The 16,991-nt window shown below is 46.4% G+C and overlaps 1 protein-coding gene across 3 annotated transcripts in view; it reads right to left on the bottom strand.

The window, feature by feature from the left end:
- Positions 1-9,737, bottom strand: part of KMT2A (lysine methyltransferase 2A) — a gene marked incomplete at its 5' end in the record, with an annotated part of 75,933 nt that extends 66,196 nt beyond the window's left edge. For all 3 annotated transcript variants that reach the window (XM_082659460.1, XM_082659458.1, XM_082659459.1), the window contains one exon: positions 9,276-9,737. In XM_082659460.1, the coding sequence (XP_082515586.1) occupies positions 9,276-9,737 (462 nt within the window). The remainder of the gene's footprint in view (positions 1-9,275) is intronic.
- Between the last annotated feature and the right edge of the window lie 7,254 nt (positions 9,738-16,991).

The following is a 16,991-nucleotide window of genomic DNA, read 5'->3' on the forward strand; positions in this document are numbered from 1 at the left end:
CGTGAACAAGCCTTCGAATAGTTACAGATTTGGATTTGAATTCTAGCTCTGCCACTTACTAGCCATATGACTTAAGGAAACCTATTTAACGTGTCTGTATCTCGGTTTCTTCATCTGTAAAAGGCAGTGTATTAAGTATTTCAGCAAACCTTTTTTTTTTTTTTTTTTGCAGTACGCGGGCCTCTCACTGCCGCGGCCTCTCCCGCCGCGGAGCACAGGCCCCGGACGCGCAGGCTCAGCGGCCATGGCTCACGGGCCCAGCCGCTCCGTGGCATGCGGGATCCTTCCGGACCGGGGCCCGAACCCGCGTCCCCTGCATCGGCAGGCGGACTCCCAACCACTGCGCCACCAGGGAAGCCCAAACCCTTTTTTTTTTTAAGTGAGATAAAAGAGAACTATATTTTTCCTCCTTAAGCATATTATCCTCTACTAGGTGAAGTTTAACTTGTTTTTGACTATTCTGCTCGTGGTTATTTTTATTTCTCAAGTTAAGTTCCAACCTACAACTTAGCATTTCTTCTGTAATTAAATTGTTAGCTGCATTGATCTCCACAGACCAACACTTACTCTCCACTCTCCCTAAGCTAAAACTTGAGAACAAATGTCAAATAGCTACCAAGTATAGACTAATGAATCTGAACTTGGGGGCCAAGAAGCCTGAAGAACCTCGGAGATGTTTTAGGAAATCACCAAGTACTCATACTCAAAAAGATAAGGAACACTAGTTACAGGGACCAAGGGTAGCAACCCCAATATAGCTGTCTTGGCTTGACAGTTATGCAACTCATGAAGGCACTGCCTTCCTTGGTTACCTACCTGCCTATTTACTGTCCTGTTCTTTTTATTCCCTTTTATGCCTTATCGCTAATAACATTTTAGTTGGATACCAACGGTACCCACTGTTACCAAGATGTGTGACTGGCTTCAGTTTGGTTCCACCTAGCTTACTGATGAACTTGACACCCATACCAAAATCAAGAACATTCTAAAGTCAAGATTATAGCACTCGAATAGGTATATATGTGTACACATATATATGTATACCTCCAAGTAAAAAAAACCTGTTACCTCGGTGGGGGGAAAAAAAAAAAGATTAAGCACTCCTGTCCTTACAATCTGAGTCCTACTGAGTCCTAATAATAATTAGGGATCCCTCTGTACCAGGCAAAGTGCTAAGTACTTTGCATGCATAATTTCAATTAAGCCTCACAATAATCTTATGAAGCACAATTACCACTGATTTACAAATGAAGAAACTGAAGCACAGAGAGGTTAAGAAAGTTTTTCAAGGTCATTCAGCTAATAAATAGTGGAGCCAAGATTTGAACCCAGGCAGTCTGAACCCAGAGCCCATGGTCTTAATAAACTCTTAATTACTGTGCTGTACTATCTCACACTATTACAGATTACATAATGAGATTCTGTCCTTCCTTTGTAAAGGTATTTACATATGCACAAATAAAAAATCCTTGCTGGAGAGATTACAAAAGGATTTCCTCATTAACTAAGCCTAAAGAGATGTTATCCACATGGTTTTACTGCTTATAATTAAAGGCAATAATAATCTAGGGACAATGTTGTATGCTTGTGTTTGATCTAAAAATCAGTCAATACTCATGGATGGACAGAAGTTGAATACAAGCACGTGTAAATATTTATTCCTTTAGGTGTAGATATTTATTACAGATACGTGTGATTAACTACTCCCCAGTTTTTAGAACTGAGATAGTACAAAGGAGAGCTTAGTGAAAAAAAATTTCTCCAAAAACACTCCTCACAAGTAATGTTACTCCCCTAATTCAAGACAGAAAGCCACAATTACTTTGATGCTGTAAAATGAGAATGAAACAATGATGCTTCAGCAAAGCGTGGACCATAAGGGTTGGATCTCTCTAAAACAATTCGAATGTTAGAAAGCTTCATAGCTCTCAATGATGACAGACATCAAAACATCTACACCCAAACATTCCAACCAAACCCAAAACACAGAAATGCAAGAAAACAGATAAAATATATGGAAAAAACTCCAACTCCAGAAATAAATGGCAGTTGAATAGCTCCTACCCACTGGTGCCCCACAAGGCACTGCTGAAGCGATAATTAAAGGTAAAACAGCTGGGGAAATCCCTTTAGTCTATTTGTCCAACAGAAAAACAACTACTCATTTCAAAGAAAGGGGAATTTTCATACACTGCACAGAAAACTGCCAACTAACTCTTACATTTATATCTTTGTTTCCTTAAAACTAAAACTCATTAGAATAGTTGCATTCAAAATCTAAAAAGTTAAACCAAGTTTGAACTCTAAGAAGTTTCATACGAATCCTACAAGGGGATTTATATCATCCAAAACAACTGCAAGTCACACAGCAGCATTCTTCTTTCAAATGTCTTAGTCTTTAAAAGCAAACGCCTAGCAGCACCTCCAGCCTCCTGGTTGGCTTCCCCTGGTGTGTAACCTGACAAGGTACAAAGCTCATTGAAATATTTAACAGTGGTGGTATGGATTTCTTTGGATAGATCAAGAAAAGCAGCTCATCCTTTTTAAAAACATAAAGAACCATTTTATGGGATGCCATTCCCTCAGTCCAAGTGTCTCTGTATTTCCTCAGGGCTTTCTCAGAGAAGTTATTGAGGGGGAAAATGAAAAGGCTAACAAAAGGACCCCTTTTCTCTCCCTATTCCCAACATAATCCACCTCAGCCACAGGGCCAGTTGCATCCACACTGTCATAAATGCCAGCAATTAGAGAATTAGGCCATAAAACCACCCACTCAGGTATAAGAGCGCAGGCCTCCAGCTTTATTTCATGCATGCCATAAACTTCCTTCTTTCAGGCCTTCTTCACAACCAAGGAAATGACAATAACAACAACAAAAAAGTAGCCCTTTGTCCGCCTCATACTGATGTGATCAATGAAACCATCTGGGTCCAGGTGAAGGACTCAAGATTCCTTCTTCTTAATAAAGACTGCATTTCCTCTAGCATGGCACATATAGATCCGCTAAAGGACATGCTGTATTTTGAGCACTAACATAACGCGAACTAAAGTGAAGCTACATTTTCCAGAAAAATTACTTTCCCTGCTTCTGAAACTGCTCTAGAAACCTAGCCAATTCTTGATCTTCTCAGGAAATACTGGAGGCTACAAGAGTTTTCTTAATTAACTCAATAATTTCTAGATCCTCCTGCAGTCTTTTCTAATCAAAAAAGTTAATTCAAATATCAAAGTTAACTCTATGCTTTAAAATCTGATACAATTTAGGAACAATCAGTAATTTCATTTGATTGATTGTCTTCGCAACCACAAAACCCCGAAGTCTGTGATTTACTCCATAAGCTTTTATTTATCAAGCTTTAAATCAATCTAGATAAGACCCAAACAAACACTTTTTAATAGTAAACTCTTTAGCTTCCTTCTTCCTACTAGTGCCTATAGGGTTAAGAATCTGACTAAAATGTAGGTACCTCATGTCAGACTCATTAGTAATTTAACTTTTCTTAATTCCTGAAAATAACGTATGCAAACAAAAGAAGGTCCCATCCCAGCAATCCTAGAATAAATTCCTCCCAAAGTAGTGATAGTCACAAAGCTTCCCCCTTTCTCATAGGTCTATGCCACTGGGCTCTCCACCTTGGCAGAGGAAGAATGGAAAGAGACAAGATATTCACAAAAGGCCGGATTGAAGGCCTTCAGTTAAGTGCTAGAAGGAAGCTGAAGTCCTGTGCCAACACTAGTGGAATGTGGGCAGGCACAAAGAGATCTTAATTAGGAGACCTACAATTAAAACAGTGAGTCTCCAAAGGAGAGAGAGGCACTGCAGTCTGTTATGCCTCAGAGCAAGCGAAACAAGTGTTGGCCACCCTCCCCTAGCCACAGGGCAAGGAAGGCAACGGGTATTAAGCCTGCACAGCTGCTCTATGGAAGGCCAGCTCCCAGGTGAGCAGAGATGGGAGGGGAGTCAAGATGGGAGTATTTTCTCTTCTCAACTTCCAATCAAAAGATCAATCACTATTTTGTGAACGATGATTTCCTACAAGAGCATGTGCCTTAAGATAATTAGATGGAAGGTAAAGATGGGGACAAGTGATATGCCTTTCAGCGAAAGATGAAGAAAAGTTCTAAAGACTGCACTTGTGATGATCAGTACAAACTAAACTACGTTTTAGAGCGTATTAACAACTACTCCCTGCAATGTAGGTACCATCACTTTGGATTTGTAAATACATTAGTGTATTGGATTTTTTTCATTTAAAAGCTCACACATCTAAAGGAATATACCACCTAGACTGAAAATAACTTCCCTTTTGGAGAGTCAGGAATCTACAATATTGAAAACATGAAAACAAATTTAGCCAAACAAGAGGGCCTCTCAACACCAGATAATGAGTTATACTTAAAATTTTATCTTCACTTTTCTTATAAATGAAATTGGTCAACTTCAGCAAAGAACTTTTTCCATAAAATCCTTACATTTTTTTCCATACAATGAAAACTATCCCACCAAGTTCAAATTTCTCTTCCCAATAATAATGGCAGTTTAATGGCAAATGTACACTCTGACATTAAAAATTACCAAACAGGGCTTCCCTGGTGGCACAGTGGTTGAGAATCCGCCTGCCAATGCAGGAGACGCGGGTTCCATCCCTGGTCCGGGAAGATCCCACATGCCGTGGAGCAACTAAGCCTGTGCGCCACAACGACCGAGCCTGCGCTCTAGAGCCCACAAGCCACAACTACTGAGCTCGTGTGCTACAACTACTGAAGCCCGCGCACCTAAAGCCCGTGCTCCGCGAGAAGAGAAGGAAGCCACCACAATGAGAGGACTGCGCACCGCAACGAAGAGTAGCCCCCGTTCGCCACAACTAGAGAAAGCCCACGCACAGCAACAAAGACCCAATGCAGCCAAAAAAGAAAAAAAAATTACCAAACAAGCTCACTGACTCTGACTTTTTAAATAAATTCAGAATAAGAAGTTCTGACCTGAGCAAATAATTAATATAACAGAGAGGGATCAGAATACTGGAGCAGAAAAGATTCCTGCGCTGACATTTAGCCCAACCTTTTCATTTTACTGATCGGAAATTTCAAGTTAAAAGTGAAACTGTCCAGACTGGTGAGTGACAGAGACGAGTGCGAGGAGAGCCCCTGTCCATCGACTTTCACGCGGAGGGGCTTCTTCTAGTCTACTTGTGTTCTCTGCTTCACTTTCCTTCTGCCCAGCTCAGGATTAGCTGTGAAGGTAATGAAGGAGCAACTCCCACTCTTGGCACATATGCCCAACGAACATCCAAAAAAAAAAAAATCACAGACACTCTCCCACTCCAGGACCACCATCTTTTCTAAGCCCAACCCAAGAGCCCACCTTAGTCCACCCGAACTAAACTGCCATTTCAAATACAGACAAATACATACCAATGTTGTGATTCGGTTTCCATTTATATCTAATCAAAGTTCGCCATGTTATGATCAGGGTGGAAATTCTGCTTTTAACATTTTGTGAGGTGGTAGGAATGGTAACTGGATTATGAAAGTAATAAAGATTACTTGCTGATAAATAGACCACTTCTGGGGTTCACATTAAAACAGCCCAAATTCTAGTCAACAGAGAGGATGCTGTACTGTGTTTAATTAGATGGCAAAGTAGAGTCACATATATACCACCTGAAACAATCCTCAGAAAAGTGGGACCCTGACACCATGCAGGGGAAAGGGAAGGCGGAAAAGCAGACCTCCGTGATTTCTCACAGTGCTCAATCAAATAAAACTCTAATTCTACTTCATAATTGTCACACAGAAAGCCCAAATAGGAGTTCAGCAACATCTATATATTTTTTAAAATAATCCCATTCTGACAGACCTTGGTCATGAAGAACTCTTACATGTAGTTATTACTCAGAGAGATATCAATCCCGAGGGAAGTTCAGAACCTATGGCAGTAAAGGACAAATCTTCTACAGCTAAAGGAGTTTAAACAGGGAACTGATATGGAAGTTCTGTCACCTTTCAACCACCTTAGCTTAGTATTCAATAAGTATTAACTTACGTTTTGTTATGAAGTTATAGTCATTATTCACTGAAAGCGAACCAGAATTTAAAGAGGCTAGAATCCTTTTGGATCACAAACCATGTCTTCATGAATCCACACAAGCCTTGATACAGATCTGTGAGCGACTTCTGAGAAACAATCTTTAGAACTCTATGTCAGCCCGTGGGAACCCTAAACCTCCTTGTTGGAACTTTATCATTGATTTGTAAGACTCTGTAACAAAATGCTTGGTTTCCACCTTGAAAACAACCAGGTCAAAGGATATAATCACATGGTTTAGTACTAAGCCATACCATGGGTTAGCACTCATGAATGCATACCATTAACCCATCCTAGATTAACTCAAACTACCACATAAAAGGCTTACCAATGGAACAACAGCTCATTCAAGCCTAATTCAGAAAAAATACTGAAGTTTAATGTAAGGAGTCAACCACTTTCCTCATGATGAAGTAGCAACTACTGTTCAGGCAAAAGTTTTAAAGAAAAAAGGTATTAATATGATCTTATTTGAAATTACTGCATTTCCTTGACAGGCTTTACACTACATACTACTGCTAAGCAAAATAATGCCAGTGGATAAGAAAATGTTAGCACCTGATTAAAACTTTAAAGGTGATTTGTCAAAGACCAACAGATAAAATATTCTGGTGCCCAGACATTAGGTCCCTGAATCCAGGTGGCTCTCTTTCTAACCAGTCTCTTGAAAAGCTGTGATTGGAAGCTGTCAGCATAAAACTTTGCTTTTGAATATGTGATAACAACATTTGGAATGTGAACACTTGGTCCTTCAGTATAAAATAAATAAGCATGCTAAACAAGAAGAAAATGCTTCTCAGGATCCCCTTAAAAATAGACTAACTTCTCCTAATAGAGACTTTCTTATTATACTCAAATATACATGGGGCTAATATTCTACATATAACCAGGCAAGTCTCAATTTTGAAAACAAGCAGGTAAATGAAATGTCAGTAAGTCTATTTTTTTTTTTTTGCTGCTGTATCTTTTAAAAAAGCAAAATCAACTCACATTTAAGCACCAACTCCATGCAAGTAACCTGAACGGTTCAGTCTTTTTGTCATGTATGAGGCCTTTGGTTCTCCAACTACATGGGATCTGTGTTGTTAGCTTAAAAAATACAGAATTGGCCTTTCAAAAAAAAAATAATAATCTACAGCAACCAATAAATAGTCTCAAACAACCCTGCTGACTGCAGCTGCCTTCTGAAGGCTGGGAAAAGGAGGTGGAGAGAGAGCAGAGAGAGGCAGGGAAAAGGGACGCTGCAGCTAGCTACATCGCAAGGAACACGCCCCCATCATGTCCTCCTTGCTCTGTCAGAAGGCGGGTTGTTGTCAGTCTCCTGATCAGGATGCCTTAGAAACGATTTAAAAAAGGAGGCAGGAAGACTAACAACTAAAAAATGCCAGCTCCTTGAAAGGAGGGGCCAGGGTCCCTGGGATCTCCTCCCTCCCCTTCTGCCCAGGATCTTTCTGTAGATCTAAAGGGGTGCGGGGCACAATAGGGGACGAGGGGTTTGCCCAGGATATTTTGTGTGCACCAACGGCAGAGCACGCAGGAAACGGCTGGTTGTTATCTTTCCCTTTCTGTTTCAATCAAGAGCACTCCAAAGCAGCAACCCCCTACCCCCCTCCGCTTCAGCCCCTAGCAGCTGCTCTTCCTCCTAGCATCCCCCATCCCATTCTCCCCCTTCCCCTACGATTCAAACTCCCCCTTCTGCATCCAATGTAAAACAAATGCGCAACGCCACTGGCTGAACCTGAACTCAACTTCCCTTCCCAGGGCAACTTTCCTTTTGGCTGAAGGGAGCTGAATAATGCCTATCAAAGCATCCCCATTCTCGCCCCAGTACTAAATGGGGAAGGGGCAAAGCTGGAGATCCTTCATCCACCTTGGGTCCCCCTCAAACAAATCAGAGAGAGAATGCTAACTCCTTCTAAGGAATAACTTTGCTTCATAACCTCTTCATAACCCTCTTTCTCTCAACCAGAAGCAGCCACCACCACCGCACTACAGTAAAACTGTCCCTTATCTACTCTCCTCACCCCAACCCTGCTTCCCCCACCCCTTCCAAGCCCCAGGATTGGCCTAGGAAAAGGTGGATCAATAATGAAATGACGGAGAAAAGGAGAAGGGCGGGAGGGAGCTAGGTTTGAAGACTGCGTGCTCTCAGGCGCAGTGGGTGGGGTAGGAGAGCAGCTGCTTCCCCTGGGAGGATGCTGCCCAAGTACCCCACAAACACCGCCCCTCACGGGGGCCCCCTTCCCCAGAGCTGGAGGGAAAACCTGCCTCCTCTCCAGGGGGAATGGTGGAAAGCTGCTCTTCTCTGAGCCTAGGGAACAGTGGACAATTTTCCCCTCGAAGATGCCACTAATCCTTCATTCTAAAGGAGGGAAAGGGTGGAGTGAAGGTAGAGTAATCCCCTGCTACCAATAGGCTAGAAACTGCAGCTCTGTAAAATGGGGGAAACAGACTGCTGTAGGAGGAGATCGCCGTTATCTTCAGAGGGAAAGAAGGCGAAGGGAGGCAAGGTGGAGAGGAAAGTAGCTTTTTCCTGGTGGGGAAGGGCGGGATGAGGGGAAAACCTCTCCGCTGGGGGTAGGGGGGGTGCGGGTGGAGGTGAAGGAAGGGGGAGTGGCTGGTAGTGTAGGGACCTGGCCCGGGGACGGAGCGAGGGTTCATCAGGTTTTCGAAAGCAAGGTGCTAGAAGGGACATCGGTCCCCAAGGGTGGGAAAAGAACGTGGCTTTGGATGAGGCCATCCCCCGAGAGATGCCCAAGAGGAAAACTGCCCCAGGAGTAAAACATCTGCCCAGAGAGGGAGGCGAGGATGTGGCGGGATCAAGTCTCTAGGAGGGAGGGAGGGAGGAATCTCGCTCGGATGAGGTAATCTGTGAAAGGGAGGAGGGGTTCAGTCCCGGGATGGGAAACCCGGGCGAGGGGTCTGTGCCAGAGGATGTGGGGAAGGGTCAGGGGAAGGAGGGTGGGGGGTCAAACGCCCTCGGCCAGATGGGTCCGAACCCCGGGGTGGGGACGCCTGGGGGTCTGCACCCCTGGATGGGGGTCCCGAGATGGGAGGGCCATCTGCCCCGGGTCAGGGACCCCAGGATGGTCCCCGAATTGGGATGCTCCACAATCCCGGATGGGGGAGGGGAGGGGGCTCCGCAGAGGGTCGAGACCCCGGACCTGGGGGTTCCTCGCCCCCTTACCTCTCCGCTGCCGCCTCCCCCGCCGCTCTCCCCAAACACGGCCCGGAACCGGCGCAGGTTGGTGCCGATGGCGGCCGAGACCTGCAGCGCCGCGTCGAAGCCCGGGCCCACCCGGAGCAGGGCCGGCCCAGAGGAGGCTGAGGACGATGACGAAGACGAAGACGAGGCGGACGACGAGGAGGCTGCTGAGGCGGCGGCCGCTCCCCCTGGAACACCAACCCCGCCGCTTCCCGCCGCCGCCGCCGCCGCCGCCGCCGCCGCCGCCGCCGCCGCCGCGGCCGCCACAGCCGGGGGGGAGGGGGGCGCCCCGGGGCCGCCGCCGCCGACCAGGGGCCCGGGGGGAAGCAGCAGGGCCGGGACGCGTTGCCGCGGGGCGCCCCCTAGGCCCCGGCGCCCCCCGCCGCCGCCGCCCCCGGTGGTCCCGGGTCGGGCGGGGAAGCGCCACCGACAGCTGTGCGCCATGTTCGCCCCGTGAAGTGAAGCAGCGAGAGGGAGAGGCGACAACACAGGGGGGCGGGGAGGCGGAGGGGGGGGGGCCGCGGGCCCCGGAACCTGCCTGGCCCGCTCGGCGCCGCCCGGCCGCCTGCACCCCGTGGCCGCTATGCCGAGGGCCGGGCCGCGCCAGCCGGCCCAGCAAGCTGTATAGCGGGCTCGGGCCCGCGCTGCCGACGCCAGGCCGCTGCTACGCCATCCCGAGGCCCGGGCCGCAGCCTGCCGCCCGCCCGCCCGCCCCGCAACCTGGATAACTGCGTGCCCCGCCCTCCGGGAGCGGCATTACTCGGGAAAAGGAGGGGGGAAGGAAGCCCAGGAGCCCGACGCGGAGCGCGGGTTCCGGGGAGAGGGGGAGGGGCGAGGACTACGGAAAGGATGGAGGCGGAGGGAGGCCGGCCGCCTGCAGCCTCTAGAGCCGAGAGGACGATTACACACGTTCCCGGGATGCGCTGGGAATCGAACCGCCCGGGAGAGCAGCTTCCAGTCTAACGCGGCTGCCGGGCCGGGGACGAGTGCGCCTTCTCCGCCTCGAGGCACGGATACGAGAGGGGTTAGCCCGGATTTAACGCTTCTAGAATAAAAGAGCCCTTATTGTGCTACAGGCAAGACGGAATTGTTGCCCAGTTTACTATATGCAAAATAGAAAGGGCCTCAATGAATGCGCTTTAAAAAATAATAAGAAAAGAGCCCCTCCCATTTTCAGGCTGGAGCTCTCTCCAAAATGCACACACCGAGTGGTCGGCCTCTCGCCACCTCCTCGCCCTACTGTGCGCTCGGGGCTGAGAAACCTCTGGCTTTGGTGCCCTTCTGCAGAGTTGGGTTGTGTTTCTCCAGCCCGGGCACTGGGGCCGCGGCGTGCTCCGCTAACGAGGCGGCGTTACAACGAAGCTGAAACTGGGTGGCTAACGGGGCCTGGAGGGAAGAGGCGGGCAAAAGCGCCCCCGCCCCTTCTTCCTCAGTTCTCTGCCTGCCGCTGCATGCAAAGCAGACCCTAATGTATGCACGCAGAGCGGGGGGGCTCGCGACCACGTTTCTGATTAAGAGAGGGGGAGGAGAAGAGCGTTGGGCATTATGATACACTGGGTGGAAGGGGCCCGCCGGCGGCGAGCTCTGTGCGCGGGGTTAGTAGGCAGAGGGGGGAGGGGGAAGGGGAGGGTTAGGGCGGGGGATGCATACCCACCCGGTTCACTTTATTGCGGGAAAGAGAGGAGGGCGCCACAAGCTAGGCGTTAGAAGCCTGCAAGGCTGGGAAAGCACAGAAGGGAGGGAGGGGTTTGTACCGGGAGAACTTGTGTTGGCTGAGGCTGGGGGATCGATACACAGCCAGCAGGCCCCGGGGCAGCCTCCATCCCTCCCACCCCTGGCCGAGGTGGAGTTCGCTGGAAGGTCACGCAGCCTTCCTGGACTCCCGCACCGGTACAGCGCCCCGCCTGTAATATAACAGCCTGGGGCAGCGAATTTGGGGAGGAGGGGGAGGGTCGTGGTGAGCAGGTTGCAATCAGCTCTGGCCCTCTGGAGGGTGCACTGCAGCCTCCAGAGAAGGTCCACGGCCTCCTGGTGCTGAAAACCTACGTCCCTCCACCCGCGAACGTTTGTGCAGAGCGAACGATGGGGTGGGGGCTAGAGAGGAGCAGGGAGAGGAAGGAGACACAGGCAAGCTCCAACTCCCCCAACTCGTCCTGGATCGATCGTGGTTCCAACCGCGCAGGATGGAGCCCAGATGGTTTGCAAAGCTCACACTCCCACAGCGCACACACAGAACCAGATTCCGTTGTTACATCGCGTGGTTTACTAGGTGCAAAAAGGGTGGGAGTACGGGGAGAGTCTCTTAAACGGCAGCCCCAGGACTCTGCTAAGGACATAGACACCCCATTGTGGACGGTTTCTCCATTGCAATATATTTAGCGTTAGGCGTTGGGGGTTTTGCTTCAGTGTCGCTGCTCTGATCAGTTACAGATTGGCGACCACGTGGATTCCCTCAAGCATCCTGATTTGTTCCCTCTCTCACTCACTCTCGCTTATTTTTCTTTTGTATTTGCCGCCCCCCCCCTTCTTAAATATGCATAACGGTCTGCAGAGGTAATAGGCAGGGGACTGAGTGACAGGCTTTACAAAACTGTGTCAACAGGATTTCTTCCCGACCTCCGCCCCTGAGAAAACATAAACCGGCTGGGTTCTGAGTAACCTCTTCCTTTCAAGCACTCTTCTTTGGGCACAGGTGGGAGGTCTGCAGGCTGAGTGGGGACAGCAGGAAGGAAGAATGTCTGTGAAGATTGTGTGAAGTCCTCAGACTCAAGCCTCTAAGTAGAAAACTCCTTGATAAAATCATCTAGTTTGTCTCTTTGCCTCCTGACTCGTCCAGAAGGAGCCAGAGCGAGTCGGAATTTGGTTTATTATTGGAGCTTTTAAGGTGGAAAGAATAATAACTGATATTTCTTGAGTGCTTTCTGTGAGCCTGAGTGCTTTATGCACATTCAATTCTCACCAACCCTCCGAGATAATTCTGATTTTACCAGTGGGGAAACTGGCGTAATGTCCAAAGTCACACAGCTAGTAAGTGGCAAGACCAAATCTCATTGGGGTCTGACACCACTATCAACTAACCATACTGCTGATTCCCCAAAAGATATACTATGCCACCTCACTCCCATTAGGAAAACAACAAGTGTTGGTGAAGATGTGGAGAAATTGGACCCTTTGTGCACAGTTGGCAGGAATATAAAATGGTGCAGCCATTGTGGAAAACAGTATGGTGGTTCCTTGAGGGAAAAAAAAAATTACTATATGATCCAGCAGTTCCGCTTCTGGGTATATACCCAAAAGAACTGAAAGCAGGATCTTGAGGAGATATTTGTATACCCATGTTCATGGCAGCATTATTCACAATGGCCAAAACATGGAAGCAAACCAAGTGTCCATCAACCAGTGAACAGATTACCAAAATGTGGCATACTCATACAATAGGATATTATTCAGCCTTAAAAAAAGGAACGAAATTCTGTAATATGTTACAACATGGATGAATCGTGAGGACATTATGCTAAGTGAAATAAGCCAGACACAAAAAGACAAATACTGTATGATTCCACTTATCTGAGGTCCTCAGAGTAGTCAAAATTGTAAAGACAGAAAGTAATGGTGGTTGCCAGCGGACAGAGTGAGGGGAGAATGGGGCGTTATTGTTTAATAGGTATAGAGTTTCAGATTTATAAGATGAAAAGAGTTATGGGGATGGATGTAGAAATAACTTCACAGCAATGTGAATGTATTTTTGAAAAAAGGCATTCTATGCCTTATTCATAAGTTACCTTAAGCTGCATGTGCTTTATTTAATCTTTTATTTTAAATTTTAATTCAGCTTATTTTTCCTGACTACATATTAATATGGTTAAAAATTTAAAGAAATAAAGTTTTCACTCCACTCTTACTTTAACTACCCTCTCCCCCCGCAGTCATACCTTATCCTTTCTTAGGGGCAGCTAAGATTATCAGTCTCTTGTATATTCTTCCAGAGGTAGTCTGTACCTTTACAAGCAAATGCGTATAGAAGTTTTTCCTCAAATGAAAAAATATCAAACCCATTTCCTGCATCTTGCTTAGAAATCTGTATCTTGGAAATCATTCTGGTCAGTAGACAGCATTTGCTCATTCTTGGGGCTGCATGGAATAGATGTTGCATACTCTATTTAACCAGTTCTCTGTGAGTGGGCATTTATTTCCAAATTTTTGCTATTTCAAACAAGGCTGCAGTGCACAACCTTGAACATACGTTACTTCGCAAGCATGCAAATATATCTGTTGTATACATTTCTAGAAGTGGAATTTGCTAAGTCAAAAGGTATGTGCACCTATAATTTTGATAAATGTATGCCATGTTGTCCGCTGTAAAGATTGAGTGGCCGCCCGGTAAAGATTGTACTAATCGTACTCCCGCCAGCAATGTCTGAGTGCTTTCTCCACACCCTTCCGAAAAGGATTTTTTAACTTCTTGATTTTTGCCAACTTAATAGACACGCACATATTTAAAATTTTTTTCCAAATGATATAAGGAAATTTTTAAGAAGGGCACCCCAAATTTTGCCCCTTCCTGCAAACTCATGAATTGCTTCTGGTTTAAAGGGACCTCTAGATGTTCATTCCCTTTTCTCCTGTCTGGAAAGATTTCTAGTTGCAAACCAGTATTGTGGTGAAACTAACATGGACTCAGATACAGTCATTGTAACTATGTGATCTTGAACCAGGCACCTAGGCTCATGATGCCTCAGTTTCCTAATCTGCAAAAATAAGGATATTAATAGCAACTTCACAGGATTATTATGAAGACTCAATGACCTAATCCAAGTAAAGTGCATTCTCTCGCATTCAGATAGAAACACTTCCTTAGTCATTGGTGAAGATACCCCCTCTCAAATAAGCAATTTCCTTTTTCCAAACAGGCCCCCAGTGGAAAACGTTGCATTAGTAGTCCCCAAAGTCCTGGAACTAAGAAAAGAATGGTGGCTGAGTCATTTAAGCTTGCCCATAGGAAGGCTTGATCATCACTGAACAGAGAGGACTGTTCAGAATCCTTAGATCCTGCTTTCTTCTGGAGAAGGAAGAGCCAAGTCCATTACTCTTCTATGAAGGCACCCTTCCATTAAGGAAGCAATGGTTGCATTTTGCTACTGCCCCTTCCATAAGTTTCCATTCCAAAAGAATTAGGTATAGCTATATCTGTGACTAAAAGGACTTTAAATAATCACCCCAGCATGAACAGCTGGCTTTCTGTAAAGGATTAGGTGTAGTCCTGGCCAAAGGCAAAGACTAGATAATTTGGGGGCCGTGAGCTCCTTGAGAACAGGAGCTGTATATTGCTTTTCTTTGTATCCCCTGTGCCAAGCAGTGTCTGTATCAGCTAAATTAATATTTGTGGAATAAATGACCCTTCCCAGCTGCACTGTTGGACCTTGGGATTTATACCCAAGGGGTCTTATTTTGTCAGAGGCAGTCGCATGTGCTGGGTTTAAAAAAAATACATTTTATTTAAAATCAGTTAAGTTGTCTCCATTTGAAACTGTACCGATGATCAAAGTTTATATCTCTCAAAGAGAAAAAATAATAGGAATAATTATTATTTGATTATTACTGCTTCACCTTGTAGAAGCTTGAAGGAAATGTTAAACGAAAGCATTTCCTTTCCCTCTCTTCCTGGTTACCTGTAAATTGTACTCATTTTTGTTTTTTTAAATAGTTATGGGACTTCCCTGGTGGCACAGTGGTTAAGAATCCGCCTGCCAATGCAGGGGACATAGGTTCGATCCCTGGTCCAGGAAGATCCCACATGCCCCGGAGCAACTAAGCCCGTGTGCCATAACTACTGAGCCCGCGCACTCTAGGCCCTGCGAGCCGCAACTACTGAAGCCCGTGCACCTGGAGCCTGTGCTCTGCAACAAGAGAAGCCACCGCAATGAGAAGCTCATGCACCGCAGCGAAGAGTAGCCCCCGCTCGCCGCAACTAGAGAAAGCCCACACGCAGCAACGAAGACGCAGCACAGCCAAAAAATAAATAAAATTTAAAAAAATTTTAAAAACAAATATTTATTTGGTTGCACCGGCTCTTCATTGCGGCAGGCAGGCTCCTTAGTTGTGGCTCCAGGGCTCCTTAGTTGTGGTGGCATGCAAACTCTTAGTTGTGGCATGCATGTGGGATCTAGTTCCCTGACCAGGGATTGAACCTGGGCCCCCTGCATTGGGAGTGTGGAATCTTATCCACTGCACCACCAGGGAAGTCCCTAAATTGTACTCTTATAGTAAGTCTTCTGATTGGTGTTCTTACCTTCAACCTCTGTGCTTTCTGATTTTCTGTTCTTTCATTTATTCAACTAGCATTTATTGAACATCTACTTTGTACCAGATATTATGTTAGATCTGGAGATACAAAGATGTTATGTCACAAAACTTCCATAGAAACATGAAAAGGAAAGAGGTCTTTGAAAAACAAAGAGTACTTCAGTATTGCTCGAACACTAGGTACACGAGGGAAAGTGTCAAAAAATGACTGGCCAGGGGATTCCCTGGTGGTCCAGTGGTTAGGACTCCATGCTTTTACTGCTGAGGGCCAGGGTTCAATCCTTAGTCAGGGAACTAAGATCCCACAAGCTGCGTAGCAGGGCAAAAAAAAAAAAAAAAAAAAAAAGACTGGCCAGATCATATTAAGGAGTTTGGGATTTATTCTGGAAGGTTAGGGGGAAAGGACAGATTCCAAACAGAGACTGACATGAGGGAATTTGTGCCACACTACTGTAGCAACTGGTGTAAAGAAGCAGGCTGATGGTGAGCCTAGAAGCAGAAAATGCAGTGAGGATATTTCTGACCTCTTCCCACGCCTTCAGACTCACATGTCTGAAGTACACTGAAATACTACTACATGCAGTAGTCCAGATGATGGGAGCAGTGGCAGTGAAGATGTAGGAATGAGGACAGATTCCAGAGGTATTTAGCAGATAGAATGACTTTTGGTGTCCATTTAGATCTGGGGGATGAAAAAGAGGGGCTTGTCTCAGGTTGCCAGCTGCAGTCGATCAAGCAGATGGCAATACCACCAACTAAGATAAGGACAACAGGAGAAGGAAGGTGTTTTTGCTTGGAGATGATGAGCTTGGTTTTAGAACACTGGAGTTTAAGATCCTGTGAGATCTGCAGGTGGAGCTGTCTAATAGGCAGTTGGATGTCCTGGACTAGAGCTCAGGAGAAAAGGCTAAAAATACAGATCTGGGACTTGAAGCATGAAGATGGTCACTGAAACCATGGGCAGGGATGAGACCACACAGAAAGACTGTGTGTGGCACACAGAAGCAAATGCGTCAAGCATAGAACCAGAAGAAACTTATCTTTCTATCTAGTAGGCTAACAAAAAGTAGCCAGTGGAAGGAGACTGAGAAAGAACGCTCAGTGTGGGACTTCCCTGGCGGTCCAGTGCTCCGAGCTTCCACTGCAGGAGGCACGGGATCCCTGGACGGGGAACTAAGATCCCGCGTGCCACATGGCATGGCCCCCCCCCAAATTTTTTTAATGAATTATTTTTAAAAAATGCTCAGTGAGATAAAAGGGGGCAAGAAGGAAGCCAAAGGAAAAAGAGTTTCAACCAGAGGAGCTGTAAACAATGTCAAATGTAACAGAGAGTTCCAGAAGCAAAAAGGACTGAGGAGTGTTCCTCGTAGTCCCAGGGAAGTCGCAGGTGAGCCC

Source organism: Grampus griseus (genome assembly GCF_964374135.1).
Source record: "Grampus griseus genome assembly, chromosome: 8".
Classification (NCBI taxonomy): domain Eukaryota; kingdom Metazoa; phylum Chordata; class Mammalia; order Artiodactyla; family Delphinidae; genus Grampus; species Grampus griseus.